At 44.4% G+C, this 23758-nt stretch overlaps 1 protein-coding gene across 11 annotated transcripts in view; it reads right to left on the bottom strand.

Annotated features, from left to right (window-relative positions):
- The window catches only part of mypn (myopalladin), a 268796-nt gene that overhangs the window by 211323 nt on the left and 33715 nt on the right, over nt 1-23758 (bottom strand). For all 11 annotated transcript variants that reach the window (XM_078223667.1, XM_078223665.1, XM_078223673.1 and 8 more), the window contains one exon: nt 19378-20340. In XM_078223667.1, the coding sequence (XP_078079793.1) occupies nt 19378-20339 (962 nt within the window). In that variant the 5' untranslated portion in view covers nt 20340. The remainder of the gene's footprint in view (nt 1-19377; nt 20341-23758) is intronic.

The raw sequence follows: 23758 nt of genomic DNA, 5'->3' as shown, positions 1-23758 counted from the left end.
AGCACCATCATATTTGGAACAGGAATGTGAAGCCGCAACACAGATGTCATCCTCATCAAGTGATGATAGGTCTTGGCAGCATCAAGAAGGGGAGCTAACATTTCATTGGAGAGTATCTCCTACATTTTCCGTCATCACTTAGAAACCATAAATCTCTAAATTCTGCAACTTTAAAAAAATTCTTTCATGGGATGTGAGCATCAGTTGGAAGACCTACATTTGTTGCCCATTCCTAGTTGCCCTTGAAAAGGAGGTGGTGAGCTCCTTTCCTGAACCGCTGCAGTTCCTGTGGTGTAAGTAAGCCACAGTGCTGTTAGGGAGGAAGTTCCAAGATTTTGACCCAGCGACTGTGAAGGAATGGTGATATATTTCCAAGTCAGGATAATATAGGGGCAGCACGGTGGCACTGCTGCCTCACAGTGCCAGGGATCCGGGTTCAATTCCGGCCTTGGGTCACTGTCTGCGTGGAGTTTGCATTCTCCCCGTGTCTGCATGGGTTTCCTCCGGGTGCTCTGGTTTCCTCCCAAAGATGTGCAAGTTAGGTGAATTTCCCATGCTAAATTGCCCCTTCATAACCAGGGATATGTAGGTTAGGTGGATTAACCGTGGTAAATGTGTGGGGTAAGGCCTGAAGAGTTGGTACAGACTCGGATGGGCCAAATAGCCACCTTCTGCATGGTAGAGATTCTATGATTTCCGCATTCAGGGGAAAGGATTCAGCCCTATGTGCCCTGCATGAGCAAAAATGGGTCTACTCAAATAGTGCGATTACTTGAAACTGAAGATCAATGGTGGCTGGATGGCTGGAGATGTGAAGAAGTGCAGGGAATGAGATGGATGGGTGAGTTGGTATGAGAGTTGAGGTGTTGGAGTAGGTTTGGAAAGACAGAGTGAGGGGTTAGTGTGATCCACATCAGGGTGTGGTTGGATGTGCTGCTGGACTCACCTTTCCAGCTCTAAGTAGATCATTACATCACTTTCAGCAATTAATCCACTTGGTGATTAACTCATCACAAGTGAGCAATATTAGTGATTCTGTCCTAGTTTAAAATGAAACCAAAATAATGGAGTTTGTCTGATGTCAACAAGGCCAATGAGCTGGATTTGAAGCTCTTGATTTGCTCTGAGGGGGGAATAAGTGGGGAAGCTGGAATTAACTGCAGCATAACCCGGCGACTGTATATCTTATTATTTCTGGGATTCCGAGCCAATTAGATTAAATAGATGTGATGACAGAATAATTTTCAATCTCACTATCTAAATGAGGATTGCAAACATGAAACTTGATGGATTCAGAAGTCAGGAAAACAGAATTAACTGACAGAATGGAGCGTCATAAAGAACAAAGAACAGTACAGCACAGGAAACAGGCCCTTCGGCCCTCCAAGCCTGTGCCACTCCTTGGTCCAACTAGACCAATCGTTTGTATCCTTCCATTCCCAGGCTGCTCATGTGACTATCTAGGTAAGTCTTAAACGATGTCAGCGTGCCTGCCTCCACCACCCTACTTGGCAGTGCATTCCAGGCCCCCACCACCCTCTGTGTAAAAAACGTCCCTCTGATATCTGAGTTATACTTCGCCCCTCTCACCTTGAGCCCGTGACCCCTCGTGATCGTCACCTCCGACCTGGGACAAAGCTTCCCACTGTTCACCCTATCTATACCCTTCATAATCTTGTACACCTCTATTAGATCTCCCCTCATTCTCCGTCTTTCCAAGGAGAACAACCCCAGTCTACCCAATCTCTCCTCATAGCTAAGACCCTCCATACCAGGCAACATCCTGGTAAACCTTCTCTGCACTCTCTCTAACGCCTCCATGTCCTTCTGGTAGTGCGGCGACCAGAACTGGACGCAGTACTCCAAATGTGGCCTAACCAGCGTTCTATACAGCTGCATCATCAGACTCTAGTTTTCATACTCTATACCCCGTCCTATAAAGGCAAGCATACCATATGCCTTCTTCACCACCTTCTCCACCTGTGTTGCCACCTTCAAGGATTTGTGGACTGGCACACCTAGGTCCCTCTGTGTTTCTATACTCCTGATGACTCTGCTATTTATTGTATAACTCCTCCCTACATTATTTCTTCCAAAATGCATCACTTTGCATTTATCCAGATTAAACTCCATCTGCCACCTCTCCGCCCAATTTTCCAGCCTATCTATATCCTGCTGTATTGCCCGACAATGCTCTTCGCTATCCGCAAGTCCAGCCATCTTCGTGTCATCCGCAAACTTGCTGATTACACCAGTTACACCTTCTTCCAAATCATTTATATATATCACAAATAGCAGAGGCCCCAGTACAGAGCCCTGCGGAACACCACTGGTCACAGACCTCCAGCCGGAAAAAGACCCTTCGACCACTACCCTCTGTCTCCTATGGCCAAGCCAGTTCTCCACCCATCTAGCCACTTCTCCTTGTATCCCATGAGCCTTAACCTTCTTAACCAACCTGCCATGTGGGACTTTGTCAAATGCCTTACTGAAATCCATATAGACGACATCCATGGCCCTTCCTTCATCAACCGTTTTTGTCACTTCCTCAAAAAACTCCACCAAATTTGTAAGGCACGATCTCCCTCTTACAAAACCATGCTGTCTGTCACTAATGAGATTGTTCCGTTCTAAATGCACATACATCCTGTCTCTAAGAATCTTCTCCAACAACTTCCCTACCACGGCCGTCAAGCTCACCGACCTATAATTTCCTGGGTTATCCCTGCTACCCTTCTTAAACAACGGGACCACATTTGCTATCCTCCAATCCTCAGGGGCCTCACCCGTGTCCAAAGAAGCGACAAAGATTTCCGTCAGAGGCCCAACAATTTCATCTCTCGTCTCCCTGAGCAGTCGAGGATAGATGCCATCAGGCCCTGGGGCTTTGTCAGTTTTAATGTTCCCTAAAAAACCTAACACTTCCTCTCTTGTAATGGAGATTTTCTCTAACGGGTCAACACCTCCCTCCGAGACACTCCCGGTTAACACGCCCCTCTCCTTCGTGAATACCGATGCAAAGTATTCATTTAGGATCTCCCCTATTCCCTTGGGTTCTAAGCATAATTCCCCTCCTTTGTCCCTGAGAGGTCCGATTTTCTCCCTGACAACTCTTTTGTTCCTAACGTATGAATAGAATGCCTTAGGATTCTCCTTAATCCTGCCTGCCAAGAACATCTCGTGACCTCTTTTTGCCCTTCTAACTCCCCGTTTGAGTTCTTTCCTACTCTCTCTGTATTCCTCCAGAGCTCCATCTGTTTTCAGTTGCCTGGACTTAACGTACGCCTCCCTTTTAATTTTAATCAGATCCTCAATTTCCCTGGTTATCCACGGCTCTCGAATCCTACCTTTCCTATCTTTCCTTTTTACAGGCACATGCCTATCCTGCAGCCTTATCAATAGTTCCTTAAAAGACTCCCACATGCCAGACGCGGACTTACCCTCGAACATCCTCTCCCAATCAACATCCACCAATTCCTGCCTAATCCGGCTATAGTTAGCCTTCCCCCAATTTAGCACCCTGCCCGTAGGACAGCACTCATCCTTGTCCATTACTATCCTAAAGTTAACAGAGTTGTGGTCACTATTTGCCACATGCTCCCCTACCGAAACTTTGACGACCTGACCGGGCTCATTTCCCAGAACTAGGTCCAGTATCGCCCCCTCTCTAGTCGGGCTATCTACATACTGTTCCAAAGAACCTTCCAGTACGCATTTTACAAATTCCTCCCCGTCCGGACCCCCAGCTCTAAGCACTTTCCAGTCTGTGCCAGGGAAATTAAAGTCCCCCACTACAACAACCCTATTTTTTCTGCACCTATCCAGAATCTCCTGACATATCCTTTCCTTTCCTCCACTTCCCGTCATGTTCAAAAAAGTAAAATAGAGTAAAATAAAAAGGTTTGTGTTTATATAGCGCCTTTCACAACAAAAGACAGTACCGGACCAAGCTAGAATCCCAGGCTAGCCACACGGACTCCCGCTGACAAGTATGGCAAGGTCTGCAAGACATAAGAGGCTACAAGATGAAGGCAAGTAAAATCGCCGGCTCCGACACACCCCTCCCTGATGAGCTCAATGCATTCTATGCCAGCTTTGAGCAAGAGGTCAGTGAGAGCTCGCCCTCCACCCCGGAAGCCTCAGATGAACCTGTATCCGAGGTCACCATTGCAAACGTCAGATCAGCCTTCGCACAGTCAACCTACGGAAAGCGACTGGCCAGGATGGGGCACTCGGACAAGCGCTCAGATCCTGCGCAGACCAGCTGGTGGAGATATTTGCAGACATCTTCAACCACTCTTCACAACAATCTGAGTTGTGCAGAATGTAATGTTACAGTCATAGCTAGGGTGTAGAGAAAGATCAACTTAATGCAAGGTAAGTCCATTCAAAAGTCTGATGGCAGCAGGGAAGAAGCTGTTCTTGAGTCAGTTGGTATGTGACCTCACACTTTTGTATCTTTTTCCTGAAGGAAGAAGGTGGAGAAGAGAATGTCCAGGGTTCGTGGAGTCCTTAATTATGCTGGCTGCTTTGCCAAGGCAGCGGAACGTGTAGACAGAGTCAATGGTTGGGAGGCTGGTTTGCGTGATGGATTGGGCTACATTCATGACCTCTTGTAGTTTCTTGATGTCTTGGGCAGAGCAGGAGCCATACCAAACTGCGATACAACCAGAAAGAATGCTTTCTATGGTGCATCTATAAAAGTTGGTGAGAGTCGTAGCTGACATGCCAAATGTCCTTAGTCTTCTGAGAAAGTAGAGAGGCATTGGTGGGCTTTCTTAACTATAGTGTCGGCATGGGGGACCAGAACAGGTTGTGGTGATCTGGACACCTAAAAACTTGAAGCTCTCGACCCTTTCTACTTCATCCCGTTGATGTAGACAGGGGCATGTTCTCCTTTACGCTTCCTGAAGTCAATGACAATCTCCTTCGTTTTGTTGACATTGAGGGAGAGATTATTGTTGCCACACCAGTTCACCAGATTCTCTATCTCATTCCTGTACTCTGTCCCGTCATTGTTTGAGATCTGACCCACTACGGTGGTGTCATCAGCAAGCTTGAAAATCGGGTTTCTTGAAGAAAGTACAGACCACGAGGGAGAAACCGAGAGCTGGAGGTAGGCCAACAGCTATCTCACATTTGGCAGCCACAGAAGCGAAGATGCTCAATATTGGCAGAGTCTTTGTGTGCTAGGCTGTTGGAGATGGGCCCCTCTTGGTGACAGAATTAAATATCAGACAGCCACATGGTATAGAATACTTATTCATGTTGGCTTGATGTCAGCAGTCAATGAAATGTAATCAGGAGTATAAAGATCATATGAATGTTCTTACATTTACTGTTCTGATTCATGTTTCTAATATCAAGTGTTCCACAGCAGGATAGTGACTCCTCAGAGGAGATCAGTCACTTTGGGGGTACACCGTCACAGGGCTCATTCAGATCATGCAGCAGCTCAATAGTCTTACTCTGGTGGGACTGACAAGAAGGATAGTTGGGTTTTTCACTTGGTGACTAACCCATCACAAGTGAGCAAGAACAGTTGATTGCGACAAGGACAGCAGCGGGGAATCTGCATTGAAGGCTGCAGGATTTTCCATGCTTTGCTCAGCTGCTTGTAGATTCTGAATCTTGGGAGGTTGTTGATGAAGAGGGTTACATCTGGAGTCGCAGCAAAGAATGTGTGATTTACCGGTAAGCGCACTGTGCGTGCTAGAAGAGACCAACTCAAGCATGAGTCGCATGATGACACAGCCCTTTGCAATAATGTCATCCTCCATGGAGAGACTGATCCCACCTGCATAAAGCATCAATGCAGTGCATGCAGCCAAGTGTTCTCAAGCTCGTTGCACACGAGAAGCGATGAGGGTGGTTGTACTGCTGGTTTGCGGTGGACAGAAAGGATCGAGCATGTGGACATAAAGAAAGAGGATGTGTTGGAACTATTGAATGGCATCAAGGTTGGTAAGTCGCCGGGACCGGATGGGATGTACCCCAGGTTACTGTGGGAGGCGAGGGAGGAGATTGCGGAGCCTTTGGCGATGATCTTTGCATCGTCGATGGAGACGGGAGAGGTTCCGGAGGATTGGAGGATTGCAGATGTGGTCCCTATATTCAAGAAAGGGAACAGGGACAGCCCGGGAAATTACCGACCGGTGAGTCTAACCTCAGTGGTTGGTAAGTTGATGGAGAGGATCCTGAGAGACAGGATTTATGATCATCTAGAGAAGTTTAGTATGATCAAAAGTAGTCAGCACGGCTTTGTCAAGGGCAGGTCGTGCCTTACGAGCCTGGTTGAGTTCTTTGAAAATGTGACCAAACACATTGACGAAGGAAGAGCGGTGGATGTGGTCTATATGGACTTCAGCAAGGCGTTCGATAAGGTCCCCCATGCAAGACTTCTTGAGAAAGTGAGAGGGCATGGGATCCAAGGGGCTGTTGCCTTGTGGATCCAGAACTGGCTTGCCTGCAGAAGGCAGAGAGTGGCTGTGAAGGGGTCTTTCTCTGCATGGAGGTCAGTGACCAGTGGAGTGCCCCAGGGATCTGTTCTGGGACCCTTGCTGTTTGTCATTTTCATAAATGACCTGGATGAGGAAGTGGAGGGATGGGTTGGTAAGTTTGCTGACGACACCAAGGTAGGTGGTGTTGTGGATAGTTTGGAGGGATGTCAGAAGTTGCAGCGAGACATAGATAGAATGCAAGACTGGGCGGAGAAGTGGCAGATGGACTTCAACCCGGATAAGTGTGTAGTGATCCATTTTGGCAGATCCAATGGGATGAAGCAGCAGTATAATATGAAGGGTACCATTCTTAGCAGTGTAGAGGATCAGAAGGACCTTGGGGTCCGGGTCCATAGGACTCTTAAATCGGCCTCGCAGGTGGAGGATGCGGTCAAGAAGGCGTACGGCGTACTGGCCTTCATTAATCGAGGGATTGAGTTTAGGAGTCGGGAGATAATGCTGCAGCTTTATAGGACCCTGGTTAGACCCCACTTGGAGTACTGCGCGCAGTTCTGGTCACCTCATTACAGGAAAGATGTTGAAGCCATTGAAAGGGTGCAGAGGAGATTTACAAGGATGTTGCCTGGATTGGGGGGCATGCCTTATGAGGATAGGTTGAGGGAGCTTGGTCTCTTCTCCCTGGAGAGACGAAGGATGAGAGGTGACCTGATAGAGGTTTACAAGATGTTGAGAGGTCTGGATAGGGTAGACTCTCAGAGGCTATTTCCAAGGGCTGAAATGGTTGCTACGAGAGGACACAGGTTTAAGGTGCTGGGGGGTAGGTACAGAGAAGATGTCAGGGGTAAGTTTTTCACTCAGAGGGTGGTGGGTGAGTGGAATCGGCTGACGTCGGTGGTGGTGGAGGCAAACTCGTTGGGGTCTTTTAAGAGACTTCTGGATGAGTACATGGGATTTAATGGGATTGAGGGCTATAGATAGGCCTAGAGGTGGGGATGTGATCGGCGCAACTTGTGGGCCGAAGGGCCTGTTTGTGCTGTGGCTTTCTATGTTCTATGTTCTATGAAGGCGGATATGGAAGTGGGGATTCACCTTAAAGTGTTTCTGCTTCTCACCTATTGTCACCCTGCCAATGCTACCTAATTGCCCTGCTAGCCCGAATCTGCCCCTGGGCAGGTGCAGATGAAATAGTTTTAGGCAGCCTCCAAGGGCTCCAGGGGATGTCAATGCAAAGTATCTCTGCATTGAGAGCAGGGATCTCAGCAGTCTGCCCCTACCTCTGATCAAGCCACAGGGGTTGCTCTGCTAGAAAGAGGAAGAGTCATGTCAGGAAAACTGTTGGGTGTGTAGTGTTAGGATATCTGTTGGGTGTGTTTTGGTCTTATGGCTCTTCAAGGCTGGTGGAGGTACTCGAGCAAGAGCAAGTTGAAACGTCCGTAGAGATGTGAGTACACCTGGAATACTGTGAACAGTTTTAGTCTGCTTATCTAAGGAAATACAATACTGGCACTGGAGGCAGTCCAGAGAAGGTTCACTCGGCTGATCTTGGGAGTATTTTATGAGGAGAGGTTAAATAGGTTGGGCCTGTGCTTATTGGAGTTTAGAAGAATGAGAGGTGACCTCATTACAACATATAGGATTCTCAGGGGGTTTGACAGGGTAGATGCTGAGACCTTGTATCCCCTAGTGGGATAGTCTAAGACCAAAGGGCACAATCTCAAATGGTAGTGAATCTGTGGAATTCTTTACCACAGAGGGTTGTAGAGGCTGGGTCATTAAGTATGTTCATGGCTGAGATAGACAGATTTTTAATCAACAGACAGAAAAATGGCAGAGAGAGCTGATTTGTAGAGATAGCTCAGAACTCAATAAATCATTATGAACAGAGTTAGAATATAACATAAGAAAATAGGATCAGGAAATGACCATTCGGTCCATCAAGCTGGCTTGACAATCAACATGATCATGGGTGATCTTCTGCTTCAACTCCATTTACTGTCCACTCCCCATTTCCCCTGATTCCTCAAGTCATCAAAAACCTATCTACCTCAGCTTTAAATATACTGAACAATGTAATTCAAAAATTCACAACCCTTTCTTCTCACCTCAGTCCTAAATGATTGATCATTTATCCCGAGGCTTTGCCCCATGATCTAGATTCCCCAAGCAAAGAAAGCAACCTCTGTGTCTACCATATGAAACACCATCTGGTCTGATTCAATGAAATCACCACTTATTCTTTTAACCTCCAGAGTACTTTTTTAATTCTAACATGGGATATGGGTGTCCTGGCCATTTATTGCCCATCCCGAATTACCCTTGGCATCAGTCGTTTGCTGGGCCATTTCAGAGGGCAGTTAAGAGTCAACCACATTACTGTTGGCCTGGAATCACATGTAGGCCAGACCACATAAGACTTGCAGATTTCATTCCTTAATGGGCACTAACAAACTTTTTACGCCAATGGTTTCATTCGACTTCTAATTCCAGATTTCACCATCTGCCGTGGTGAGATTCGAACCCGGATCCCCAGAGCATTACCCTGGGTCTCTGGATTATTAGCCCAGTGACAATCCCACTACACGACTGCCTCCCCAATTTACACAGCCTCTCAGCATCATCACTGAGCACAGCTGTGGTCTCACCAAAGCACTTGTGCAATTATAGCAGGACTTCCTTTGTTCTTGTACTCCAGATCCTTTGCAATAAAGGACAATGTGCAGTATGTTTTCCTAATTGTTTGCTGTTCCTTGTTTGAACATCAACAATTAAAAGCTTCAGGTATTTTTAAAAACATTGTGCTTTTCTGTTCTTACAACTGAAGTGAATAACCTCACACTTCCTGGCATCATGCTCCATAGCATCTTTTTGCCCATTCACTTGACCTCTCTCTATCTCTTTGCAATACCAACAGGGCACACCAATAGTGCCCTCTTCACAGACTAGATTTATATTGTCAGCAAACCTGATTACATTACATTACTTTCAGTTATTAATAGAGATTGTAAATAACTGAGGCCCCAGTACTGATCCTGATTGCTGTGATAGTTACATTGACCGAACTTCCTCCAGCAAGGCACTGCCTGAATTCTTCATTTTCAAATTGGTTACCAGTCGTTTATATATGAGTAGAGATGGTATCTTGCTGCATCATCTTAAAAATGTAAATGGAGTACAATCTAGCCCAGCTTCAGGGATGCATGTCCTGTACTCCAAGATCACCTAAGAACATCCTTCTTGAAAATGTAAACCTTTTTTATTGGAATCAGGTGATATTAACTACTTTCAAAATGCTGCAAATTGAATATTTAATAGAATCTGAAAGCCAATACTAGAAAATCTAACTGCAGCTCTTACTTTGTACAACAGTATAAACACTACAGTCTGAATTGTAACTCCCGATCCAGATCAGTCAATAATCTACACAAGGACAACTTCAACAACCTGGAACTATTTTTTACTGCAAAACTAAATTTGGCTTTGCATTAATTTGGAAGCATTTGTCTCGTCAGTGATCTGTTATTACTTTTACAAGTGCTTTCATCTGCATACTCTGACACATGCTCTACAGCTTGATATAAATATTCAAAATTGCTCAGCCACAAAAATCTCTACTTTTACTATTTTCTTCTTAGTTCTTCTGTATTTTTATATTTGTGATAACATCATCGGACCTTATTAGCACATTCGGAGTCATTTGGCCAATCATAGTCGTACAGCTGCATTGTGGTCATATTAGTGGACTAATAATCCAGGTATCTGGGTTAATAATGTGGAGAACTGATCTCAAACCTTAATAAGACAGTTATAGAATTTAATTAACTTATTTGGAATCAAAAGCTAGTATCAGTGATGGTGATCATGAAACTACCTCAATGTCATAAAAACCCATCTGGTTCACTAATGCCCATTAGAAAAGGAAAGCTCTTATTCTTACAGTCTTTTTCTTTCATTCAAGGAATCTGGGTGTCACTGGCTAGGCCAGTATTTATTGCTTATCCTTAACTGGTCTTGAGAAGGTGGTGGTGAGCTGCCTTCTCGAACCGCTGCAGTCCATGTGGTGTGGGCACACCAACAGTGCTGTACCCAGCAACTTTGAAGGAATGGCGATATATTTCCAAGTCAGGATGGTGAGTGGCTTGGTGGGGAACTTACAGGTGGGGAAGTGTGTAATGATTCAATTTAGGAGGACTATAATGGAAAGACTATCAATTTGAAAAGTGCAATTGAGCAGAGAGACCTTGGTGTCCTTATATTGTTACAAATCCTCCAAGGTGACAAGGCAAGGTAGTTCTTGGAACATCTTGCTCAATAGCTGTTGGCTGGAGACCATGAGCAAATATACTCAACGACAGGGAACCCTTTATATGAGAGATGAATAACATTTGTATTTATCAGATGATTAGATGATTAGATGTTATGTCATCAGACATCATAGTCAGACAGTATGTAGTCAGAATGTGATTAACACTTCAATAATGCCTCCAAGCAGTATTAGACACCCTAACCAAAACTCACATCGTTCAGCCCCAGATTGGATATCGAATTCAGGGTCTGAATAGAAACCCTGTAAGATCCTGTGAATGGAGCTGGTAGATGAGACAAGGGTGGCAGCCCTGGGCTTGTTGGTGGGTTTGTTGCAATGAGAGAGGTGTCAAGGAGAGGTCTGCACCTTGTTGCTATTGCACACTGCTCCCATTCTCAGTCAGTCTGGAGTGAACTGTGACGGTAGGAGATGGCGGTATGAAATCTTGTTCTATTCTACACATTCAGTGATAATCTTCTGGCACCATTCCGTTTTTTCCCCATTCACCCACCAGTAGAAACAGTATTTCATTATTTACCTGGAATCAAATCCTTAACATTCATTCCCCGTTTAGTGGTTGCGCCTCTCAGTGTGCCAGTCACAATTGCTATTTTGTCACAGATTATGAGGGCAATCTTGAGCCTGCGCTCACCGTCCCTGCGAATGGCAGTGGGTGCTCAAGATACGGAAGTCGCAGTTCTCACCGGCAAGATCGCAATTTTGGATCTTCCGCGCCCCTCGCCGGTGACGCAATCAGGTTCACATCCATAACAGGCATGAAGCTGCTTTACATGCATTTGAATAGATTTTAATATAATTAATCTGCCACCTCACCGGATATTCACACCCTGCCCAATATTGACGCCACTCCGATGTGACGTCGGTGGTGAACTTGCGGGTGGAGGTGATCCTACGTATCTGCTGCCCTTGTCCTTCTAGATGGTAGTGGTTGTGGGTTTGGAAGGTACTGTCGAGAGAGCCTTTGGTGAGTTCCTGCAGTGCATCTTGGAAATGGTAAACGCTGCTGTCACTGTGCGTTAGTGGTAGAGGGAGTGAATGTTTGTGGCTGGGGTTCCAGTCAAGAGGTCACTTTTTCCTGAATGACATCAAGTTTCTTGAGTGTCATTGAAGCTGCACTCATCCAGGAAAGTGGAGACTATTCTATCACACTCTGGACTTGTGCCTTGTAGATTTTGGATAGGCTTTGGGGAGCCAGGAGATGAGTTACTCTTTGCAGAATTCCCAGCTGTTGACCTGCTTTTGTCGTCACAGTATTTATTTGGCTAGTCCAGTTCAGTTTCTGGTCAATGATTATCCCCAGAATGTTGATAGTGTGGGATTTAGCAATGGTCATTGAATGGACATACCTGGCCATCAGCAATAAAATCAGAAATCAACTCTGCTAAATATTGGTATCTGCTGGTGAAAAGAAAAACGTCTCTCTTTTACTTGTAATATTTATATTAGAAAATAATAGCAAATCATTAAAAGAATTACAGTGCAATCGAAAATAAATATGCTGTGAATTTAAAGTCCAATGTCAGAACAAAGGACTTTAAAGAGAAAAGGCAATTAAGAACAATATTTTAGTCGGCTCACTCTCAGTTGCAGGATGTAGCTCAATATCTACACTAATATTTCAAATAAGATTTAATTATTCCCTCAGCAACATGTAAGGAAGTTTCTTGAAAACCTATTTTAGTAAATGTTCAAAACAAGCAACTGCTGATTTGAATAAACGGGATTAAATAATTTCTGCTGAAGTTTCCCCCAGACAGTGCTGATGAATTACACCAATTATTTAAACAGTAGCTTACAACCATACAGGTGTATAGTCGTATTGTTCGTTAGCCAATGTTGTTCTACCAGTATTTTCACCTTGTTTTGTTAGGAAAGTCATTTTTAGTAAAAGCAGATTTTGTTGCCTTTGTTCATTCTGAGCACTGTTTTTGAAAGAGTGCAGAAGAAAATATAAACAAGTAGGTACATTCGTTTCGTTCATATCAAGGGTCTTTTTAAAATAATGTTGTGAACTTGTCATTGGGCACGGCCAAATAGAACGTTTCCCATTTCAGCACCAAGTGTCATCATCAATCAATACTTGTTTGTGCATAATATTTGCTAAAGATTCCTATTCTCTTCCCCCACAGAGGTATAACACCTGGTGGAGCACTCAGTACAGTACACATGATCTGAAGAGCTTTGTTGCGGTATATTATGCGTGACCCAGGCACACCATGAGAAATTTAAATTCTGTACTGGCTCCTGATGGTCAAGGAGAAAGTAGGGCCAAATTGCTGATGGCTAAGTATGGCTGTGGCAATTTGCAAAGAGTAACAGGGAGTTCGCCCAGTATTTTCCATTAACAGACCATCAAATTTAAAAATGGCATAAATGAGCAGTCATTTATTTAATTTGTTTGCAGGTGTTTATAAGCAGGATGATTTTGAGCCCGTACTCTCCGTCTGCGGGAATGGCGGCATGTGCTCAAAATCTGGGAAGCACAATTCGCACCAGTGAATTTCCAAGTTCCGATCTTACTGGTCCCTCACCAGTGGAGTAGCATGAAACACGCTGTGGGACCTCAGGAAGCTCATTTTAATCATTATCATGTCATTAGCGAGCACACCCTCTGGGGTTTACCCCCCTCACCGGATATTCAGCAGGCACTGGCGTGATGTCGCGCCAGCACCATTTACAACAGGTTCATCTAGGCGCGAACCTGTTCTGGTGGTCTCCCCGGGATCGTAAGGGTAATTTAACCCCAGGGAAGAGGGACATGGCAGGCAGTGGCCTGGCAATGACCCCGGGACTTCCTCTTGGCAGAGGTTGGCACCACCAGGTTGTCCCAGTTGGAGCCTCATGGGCGGGGGCGGGGGGGGGGTGGATTCATTTAGAAGTGGTGGTGGCCAGGACTGGATGGAGGAACGGGGGATGCTGTTGGGGGAGATGGGAGAAGGGATGGCGGTGGAGGTGGGTGCCGGCTCAGACTGTGGGGGGGGGATGGGAGGAGAAGGTGGGAAGGTGCCGATGATCGGGGGAGAATAGGGGAGAAGGAACTGATGATCAGGGGGAGGGGAATGCAAGAAGGGGTTGCCTTCAGATTTGCAGACCAACAAACCAGCAGTGACCTGCTGTTTGGTTAGAGTCCTTGGATGTCTTAGAAACTTCATCAGCCAACTTTTCAACAGATAGCCTTTGTCCCCAAGTAACCAGCCATCTATCCATGCTGGTGAGATGAACAGCCTTGGCATCTAGGAGGCCCCAGGATATAAGGATCATGGCAGCTTCCTGGATACCTGGCACAAACCTGCAGCAGCTGACTCTTGTGGTCACACACAATCTGGATATTTAGAGAGTAGCAGCCTTTTAGAATCATAGAAATCATAGAAACCCTACAGTACAGAAAGAGGCCATTCGGCCCATCGAGTCTGCACCGACCACAATCCCACCCAGGCCCTACCCCCATATCCACCCACTAATCCCTCTAACCTACACATCTCAGGACACTAAGGGCAATTTTTAGCATGGCCAATCAACCTAACCCGCACATCTTTGGACTGTGGGAGGAAACCGGAGCACCCGGAGGAAACCCACGCAGACACGAGGAGAATGTGCAAACTCCACACAGACAGTGACCCAAGCCGGGAATCGAACCCAGGTCCCTGGAGCTGTGAAGCAGCAGTGCTAACCACTGTGCTACCGTGCCGCCCCTATTGACATAGGCATCCAGCTCTCCCCCCAGCATCTTTATGGTGCGTCCAATTGGTAGTTAGCTGAATTCAGGAAAATCCTGCAATTGCAGTGAATCTTCTGGCTCACTGCCTGGCTGGCCTCATCAGTCCTGGAGTGAATGAAGATGTCAACCCTTCACAACAGGGAATCTGTAACCAACTTGATGCAGCAGTGGATTATAACACTCCACAGAGATCTCCCACTGACCCCTGGAACAAATCTGAGGTCAGGGCCACTGCCACCTTCAGCCAATGGCATAGGGTAGCCACCTATCCAATTGCCTTGAGCTTGCCTCCAATCATGTCACAGATAGAGGTGGCAGTGTCCCTGGAGAGGCGGAGTTTTTTTTGGCACTGAACCTCTGTCATGTCCAGCTAGCATGATCGCTGTCTGTACACTCTATTTGGACATTGGTGCCTTCTCCCTTGCAAATCCTGCTGGCCCACAACCTCTTCTGGCTGAGCCCTGGGTCCAGGAGAAAGACTGTGGAATGTGCCTGTGGGCAACTGGCCTCCTCTGCCTTCTGGCCCTCCCCATCTCTTCTGAGGAGCTCCCTCCAGTGGAATACACAATCTCAATGTTCGTCTGATTTTCGGAACAGGTTTCTGCACTGAAGGAGCCTTTCTACAGGAAACCTCTGCAAAGGCTTTGCAATCCAAATCGACAAAAAAAATGTCAGTAACAATCTCTAATCTAACTACAAGCAACTCACAGCAAAACTCCGAATTCTTCACCTTACCAACATCTACTGGGCCTTTTATCCCACCCTGGATGTTGAACGAAAGAAAAGTGTGAAGGCCACCTGACCAATTGGCCGATACACTGAGTGTAAATAGAGCATGGGCCACTCAAAACTCCGCCAACTGCCCTTTAAATGGACTTAATCTTTACTGGTGGGTGCACTTCCAATTTCCATTCATGCCTGCTGACCGGAATATCGTGAGACAGTGCAATTACATCGGGACACCCTCCCTACATCATCATGCCGCAATTTGCCAAGAGTCAGACTTACCTTTCACCCACATAGCAATCACAATGTTCTGGCCATGGTTTTACACACAAATTGACTTGGAAATACAGTTTGAATAATTGGTCCTGTAGGCCTTTATGTTTCTCAGTAGGCCACAATCAACAGAATAATCAGCTTTCAGAGGCATGTGCTCCACCACCTGATCGGATGTCATCAGACATTCCTACTTGTCCCATCCAAAAGACAGGAAGGAAAACAAAATACATATATGTACCTCAACCTGGCTACTTTATAAAATTATTATTTATTTAAGAAATAGACAAAGGCTTTCCTCTGACATTCCTGGCTAATCATGATTCATACCAGAAGAATCTCTAACCTTCAGAAAATCAGCACGGACCTCGTTATCTTTAAAGAGGCTTTAATGCCCCCTGTGAGTGCAGAAAATAAAATTCCAAAGAAATACACCAACACCCTTTACATTTCTAAGGCTGAGCTCTGGCCATGGGGATGGTCTGTCTGCAAAGGCAAAAGAGACCCTGACTCCTCTATTAAACCTCTCAAGATTCGAGACTTGGAAAAAAACATCCTTTGCACAAAATTCAGGAGAAGTGGAGGTATGTCCCATGACCCCCAAGCTGCTAGAATCTATAATATTGCCCTGTGGAACTGACCTCTGGCAGTTTATCATTTTACCACATAACAGGTAGCAGCAGAAAGAGTTCTGTACAGGTACACTGCCTGGCTCTCATCTACACTGTGTAGTACTGGGACATCGGAACTCCTGTATCGGTGCCTGTAAGATTCATTAATCTCAACGTGCTTCTTCCATCATGGAAAGTCATCATTTCTGAAAAGATGAATCATCCTGCAGCATTTTCAGCTTGCTGACCTCTGTCAGAAAACACCATTAAACTTTTGATTCTGGACGCTGGATTCATGTAAAACCATAATTCTTATTTCTATTGTGGTCTGAACCCCTTTCTTTCTCTTAGCCTTCTATTGTATAAGTGCAAAAAGATGTTGGGAAACTCTTTCCTGCATTTTGTGTCTGTGTGGAATAAACCAACCTTTTAAAAAAATCTTATCTCAGGTTTGCTGTGGGGTTATTAATAGAGGATCAGATCACTCCAAATTGAAGGGTTGGGAAAATATAGTTAGGGTCCTGAACCAGAACCCCAAGGTATATTATGAAGCCAGACTAGACCCCAACAGTTTTTCTATTTTGGTACAAATGTGAGGAAATGATATTTCCTTCCAGGAATGATTCCACTGACAAATTAGGGATCTTTTATAGCAAAGCAAACTTTATTTAATAACCTAGTTTAAATATGACTCTAACAAATGAAGCAGCTTAACTATCAACATTTGAACAATACTTAAAAATTAAAAGGAAACAACTTTAATTTCTAATTTATCACTGTTTCAGTTCCAATTAAGCAGCGTTCTTCTTTCATGCCACTTAAATACATTTAGCAACCATAAATATACTTGCTATAATGAGTGTGGGCAGTCATGAAGCTTTCAGAGAGAGATAGAGTTCCAGAAGCCTGCAAAATCCTTCTAACGTCAACCAGGCTCCAGCTGCAAACTAAACAGCTTTCTGCAAAAGCTTTTTCTCTCTGCTACAGACCTAGGATTGCACATAAACCACATCATCACATGACCCTGTCAATCTAATCAGAAATCCCAGGTAACGTAAGTAAACAAAGGTCCAATAACTCTAGTTGAAATAAGCAGTTGCAAGGTTGAAATGAATAATTATCCTACTCTCCAAAATCTAAGCTGCATTTCATCTAGTCATACCCACTGCCTGTAGCATAAAGCTGAAGTTTTAGACATTCCCCTCAAACAAAAAAATATATAGATATATCCATATCAATTGCACTGCTATCACCACATATAAAGGGGGAAATTGAAGTTCAAAAACATCTTTCTGTTTACAGATGGGTAGAGAGAGGATAAATCAGGTTTGTTTAAATTAATCCTCCTCCAGTCTGTAACGCACTTCATTAAGCCACCAAGAAAAATGGTTTATATATATATATTTATAATCTCTCTGTCTATAAAGAAAAAGTGTATCTTGTTAAACTATCCTTCAAAGCTATATTTTTATAAAAACCTGCCTTCCATTCTGCCTGGAGGAAGAGCAAGGGATATTGAAAAATGTTTAACAAAGGTGACAGGGAGAAAAAACAGCCAGTTGGAATTGGGCTTTGTGGGAATTTTTCACTTAGGTGAGAGACTCGGACTCAATATTCTTTGGGTTTATGCAGAACCTTTGAGAAGAAAATTCTTCTCCACTTTTTCCAGATATAACCAAGGAGGGGTTTCTACCAGTTTTTTAAATTCATTCGTGGGACATAGGTGTCACTGGCTGGTCAGCGTTTATTGCCCATTCCTAATTGCCTTTGTTCAGAGGGCAGTTGAGAGTCAAGCACATTGCTGTGGTTTTGGAGTCACATACAGGCCAGACCAGGCAAGGACGGCAGATTTCCTTCCCTAAGGGACATTAGTGAATCAGATGGGTTTTTCCAAAAATCGACAATGGTTTCGTGGTCATCAATAGATTCTTAATTCCAGACTTTTTTAAAATTCAAATTCTGCTTGGGTTTTGAATCCAGGTCCCCAGAACATTAGCTGAATTTCTGGATTAATAGACTAGTGATAAAACTACTAGCCATCTTACCTTATTCTACCAGGATTTCCCATACCTGAGTATACTTTGGTCTCAAACTTTATACTGGGCATTCATATGTAAGCATATGTAATTAATATGTTGCATTTTCTACTGCGAGTTCTGTGAAGCTAATAACAAGATAGCAATCTCCCTGCTGATGATGTAATGATGAAATGTCTGATCAGACATTGTCAATCTAAATGTGCATTCAGGGAACATTGAAAAATCACTGACTGTAACATATAATTTAAATGTCATAAATCATGACCAGTTTAGCAAAACAAAGAGCAACGTGAATTTCATCTGAGCAAGACCAACCAAACGTGACTGTTTTAGGTCATCTTAAGGAACAACAAACAGCTGAAATATAACAAGTCCACTTCAAGGCCCAATGAGCTACATACACTTTCTTGGCAATCTAGGTGAAATCAGGGAAGGTGATCCACAAAACATCACTAAAAGTCCAAGCTTTCTACAATATAAAATGGACTTGGTCACCCTGACAAAATGTGCTCTGTAAACGATATCTCTTGAATCAAAGTTATCAAAAGGAGTCCCAATGGCACTAGCCTTGGACTACATGCAGTTAATCTATATCAATAAGAGCCTCCAAATTATTATCACAAGTGTTCACACAAAGTCAATCTCCTGCTTTCCCCAAATTTTACTGAACCGTTTTTGTTGCTATTATGCTCCCTCATGCTTTGTAAATCCAGAGTAAAGTTCACTCCAAATCACATTTATTACAATAAATAAGAATATCTTTATTACTTAAAATCAATCAATTCTTGCAGCCAGAAGCTGAACAAATTAATGACAATAAACTTAGAATAAAACTAAATACAAAATAAGAGATACTTAGCAGAATTTTACAAAAATATACAAATATTTCACAGGCCATAAAGGTGAACTCATTTTCCTTGTGTAACAAAGTCTATGGAGTAATTTCCGACATACCTAAAAAACAAAAAGGACTCATTTTTCAATATTACGTTGCTAGTGCAGAATGTCTTTGCCTGTAGTTCAGGCATAACTACACACAGTTTTCAAAATATTTAAAATCATGATCAGAAAATCACCCGCAGCACTCACCTGGCTTTTTTCATATGCAATAGTAGCTCGCAACACTGAATGCTGACCAGGTGAAGCCCAGAAGTTAATCCCAAGTCTGTTTAATGATCTCAAACCAGGTTTTCAAATCTTAAACACTAAAGTACGAGGCACTTACCTTACATCTGGTGTTGGTAATCCCGTCACAACGCATTCGAGCTGGACCCTGCTTCCCTCTGCCGCTTCCCTGCTCATTAGCCGCTGGGTGAAACGTGGTGGATTCCCTTCCGTCCCCTTGATGTTAAAAGGTTCTGACTGGTCTTCAGTTGTTTGAGCTTCTGCTGTTAATGGCTCAGTGCTTGCTGATAGAACCGGAGACTGTGTTACTTCTTCACATTCCTCCTTTGGTACATTTTCTTCATATGCCTGAGCAGAAAATGGTACGTGTGCCCTCTCCCTCTCGTCAACAGACCAAGATGAGTATTGAGCTTGTGATTGGGATTTAGTCTGCGTCCTACTTCGGGTGTTTTTACAGGTTCGAGGCTTAACCCGTTTTGTACTTGTTGTTTTAAAGAGTGAAGATAACTCCTCGATAAAATCCGCAGCTTTAGTTAAGTAATCTTTTTTCGCTTCTGCTTCAGTAGAGTAAGGGCTGTTCTTTGGCTGCTTCCTGAGTTCTCTGTGTGTTTCCTTTGAGTTGCTGGGAGTTCTGGTGAAATTCTCACAGTGGTGTGATTGATTGTTCACTTGCTCTGGGAAACCTGAGGAACTTGCAGATTCAAAAACGTTTCTCTTCCCAGCGGGTTTCAAACTGCCATTCAAATCTTTGGTGGAGCAACCTACATTGATCTGCTTTTCATCCCTCTTCACTTCATGAGAACACTGGGCAATGGCTTGCTGAGCTAAATTTACACTTTTGTCCAATTCTTCCTGATTCAAAAATGCAGACAAGTCAGGAGATTCATCCTGACCATCTAAGTCCTGGGAAACCCCAGTTTTACTGCCATAATAGAAATGCTGTGAGGTAGCTTCTGACCTGCTTTTCTCCCCGTGCTCCTGATGTATTTGGACTTCAGCTAAATAGCTCTCCCTCAGAAGCTGGGAAATGGATGTAGAAGCTTCAAAGTTGTCCTCTTGCATTCTGTCATGAATAAAAACAAATTCCAAGTTACAACTTCAGTTGAATATCACAAACCAAACCAAAAATCCATTCATTCAGCTTTATGTTGTATATGGTGCTACCACCGTGCCAAATGGGATAGACTTCTAACAGTTCAAGCAACTCAGGACTGGGCATCCATGAGACACTGTGGGCCATCAGTAACAGCGGAATTGTACTCAATCACAATCTGTAACCTCATGGCCCAGCATATCCCCCATTCTACCATTACCATCAAGCCAGGGAATCAACCCTGGTTTAATGGAGAGTTCAGGAGGGCATGGCAGGAGTATCACCAAGCATATCTAAAAATGAGGTATTAACTTGGTGAAGCTACAAAACTATTTTGACCTGCATACTTGCATGCCAAACAGCATAGGCAGCAAGGAATAGACAGAGCTAAGTGATTCCACAACTAATAGTTCAGACCTAAGCTCTGCAGTCCTGCCACATCCAGCCTTGAATGGTGGTGGACAATTAAACAACTCACTGGAGGAGGAGGCTCCACAAATATCCCCATCCTCAATAATGGAGGAACACAGCACATCAGTGCAAAAGACACGGCTGAAGCATTCACAACAATTTTCAGCCAAAAGTGTCGATTGGATGATTCATCTCGGCCTCCCAGAAGTCTCAGCATCAGAGATGTCAATCAACAGCCAATTCGATTCACTCTATGTGATATCAAGAAATAGCTGAAGGCACTGGATACAGAAAAGGGCCCTGATAATATTCCAACAATAGTACTGAAGACCTGTGCTCCAGAACTTACCAGGCCCCTAACCAAGCTGTTCCAGTACAGCTACAACACTGGGATCTACCCGGCAATGTGGAAATTTGCCCAGGTATGTCCTGTAAGCAAGAAACAGGACAAATCCAACCCAGCCAATTACTGCCCCATCAAGTGATGGAAGGGGTCACCAACAGTGGCACTTCCTCAGCAATAACCTATTCACTGACACTCCGTTTGGGTCCACAAGGGTCACTCGGTTCCTGACATCATCACAGCCGTGGTTCAAACATAGACAAAAGGGCTGAATGCCAGAGGTGAGATGAGAGTGACAGCACTTGGCATCAAAACAGCATTTGACTGAATATGGCATCATGGAGCCCTAGAAAAATTGGAGTCAGTGGGAATCGGGGGAAAACCCTTCTGCTGGTTAGAGTCATACCTAGTACAAAGGAAAACGGTTGTGATGGTTGGAGGTCAATGATTGCACAATGTTCGCGACTCCTCAGATACTGAAGCAGTCCATTTCTAAATACAGCAAGACCTGGACAATATCCAGGCTTGGGCTGATAAGTGGCAAGTAACGTTTGCGTCAAAAAACTGCCAGGCAGTGACCATCTCCAACAAGAGAGAGTCTAACCATCACCCCTGGACATTCAATTGCATTACCATCACTGAATCCCCCACTATCAAAATCCTGTGGCAAATACTCACCTGCTGATTCCCCTAAGCTTATCCATCATCTACAAGGCACATGTCAGGAGTGTGATGGAATACTCTCCACTTTCCTAGTTGAGTGCAGCTCAAACAACACTCAAGAAGCTCAACAACATCAAGGGCAAAACAGCCCACTTGATTGGCACCCCTTCCACAAACATTCACTCCCTCCAACAACCGATGCACAGTGCCAGCCATGTGTACCATTACAAGATGCACTGCAGGAACTCACCAATGTTTCTTAAACAGCACCTTCCATGCCTCTGACCACTACCATCTAGAAGAACAAAGACAGCAGATACATGGAAACACCACCACCTGGAAGTTCCCCTCCAAGTCATTCACCATCCTGACTTGGGGAGGTGGTGCCGTAGTGAAATTGTCACTGGACTAGTAATCCAGAGACCCAGGGTAAAATCTGGGTGACCTGGGTTCAAATCCCAACACTGCTGAAGGTGAAATTCAAATTCAAAAAAACATCTGGGATTAAAAGTCTAATGATGACCATGAAACCATTGTCAATTATCATTGAAATCCATCTGATTCACTGATGTCCTTTAGGGAAGGAAATCTACCCGGTCTGGTCTACATGTGATCCATAGCAAAGCAGTTGATTCTTAAATGCCTCTGAAATAGCCAAACAAGCCACTTGAGGGCAATTAGAGATGGGCAATAAATGCTGTCCCAGCAAGCAACACCTACATCCTATTAATGAATTTTTAAAAACTTGGAAATATATCGTCATTCCTTCACTGTCATTGGGTCAGAATCCTGGAATTCCCTCCCTAGCAGCACTGTAGATATGACTACACCTCAAAGACTGCAGCAGTTCTAGAAGGCAGCTCACCACCACCTTCTGAAGGGCAATTAGGGATGAGTAATTAATGCTGGCCTAGCCAGCGATGTTCCATATGTCACTCTCTAATCTCAATGTTGTGCTTGCAAGTGATTGTTGGTATGTTTTCAGAAGGAACCTCCTCCAAGAAAGAATCCCCTTCCTTGAGGTTTCTTCTTTGCAAGGCTGCAACTACTTAGAAAGACCATCAGGAACAAAGCAACACGTGTTGGAATTGTAGTGAGAGGTCCAACAGAAACAGGTTGTACAGGGCAGCAAGATAGCACAATGGTTAGTACTGCTGCCTTACAGCGCCAGCACCCTGGTTCAATTCTGGCCTCAGGTGTCTCAGGATATGTGGATTAGTGGGGTAAATGCATGGGGTTATGGGAATAGGGCCAGGATAAGATGCTCTGTCAGAGAGCTGGTGCAGACTCGATGGGCTAAATGGCCTCCTTCTGCACTGTAGGGATTCTATGAATCAAACTCCATGACTATGTTTTTCTCAAAGGCACAAAAATAGTTGCGAGTAATAGTCACAAGCCCCATGCCTCAACATTTGCAATCCTGACAGTGAGCTTGTTGCTCCAGCTTTGACAGTGATATTGGATGACCTCTCCTTGATCTTAGTCTGTTCTCTGGTGTTGAGTGTTGTCTTGCCCTGCAGCAAAGGAGTTCAAGTGTTTGTGAGTCTCTCATACAGTGGGTAGGAGGAGCAGGAGTGATCCTTCAGGTCCCACTTTGAAATGATGGGTCTCTCTTGCCCAGGCTTCTCCATTTCCCCAATCAATCTACCTCAGTGCTAGCTGTGTTTCTGCAGTTCCTCAGCACTGGCCTCCTGATATATGACATCCAGCTTCCCCCACAGCTTAATATGTTCAGCTGGGCGGCTGACAAACTACATTAATTGTGACCAAGCGTAAAAATCACGCAGGCCTCATACCAAGGATGGCATGCAGGTCCATTGCTGAATTTAGGCCCCCACTCATCCCACTCCAAATTAAAATCAACCCCTAAAACTCACCTGCTGAAAACTGGTTTGGAATTAAAAGTGAGGCTGATCTCTCAGCTGCTGAGCTCAATTGTGGCCTTACAAGGGGGCACTGAGTGGCTTTTCT

The sequence above is a fragment of the Mustelus asterias genome, chromosome 11 (genome assembly GCF_964213995.1).
Source record: "Mustelus asterias chromosome 11, sMusAst1.hap1.1, whole genome shotgun sequence".
Lineage (NCBI taxonomy): Eukaryota > Metazoa > Chordata > Chondrichthyes > Carcharhiniformes > Triakidae > Mustelus > Mustelus asterias.
This window is presented reverse-complemented; position numbering and strand designations above follow the sequence as displayed.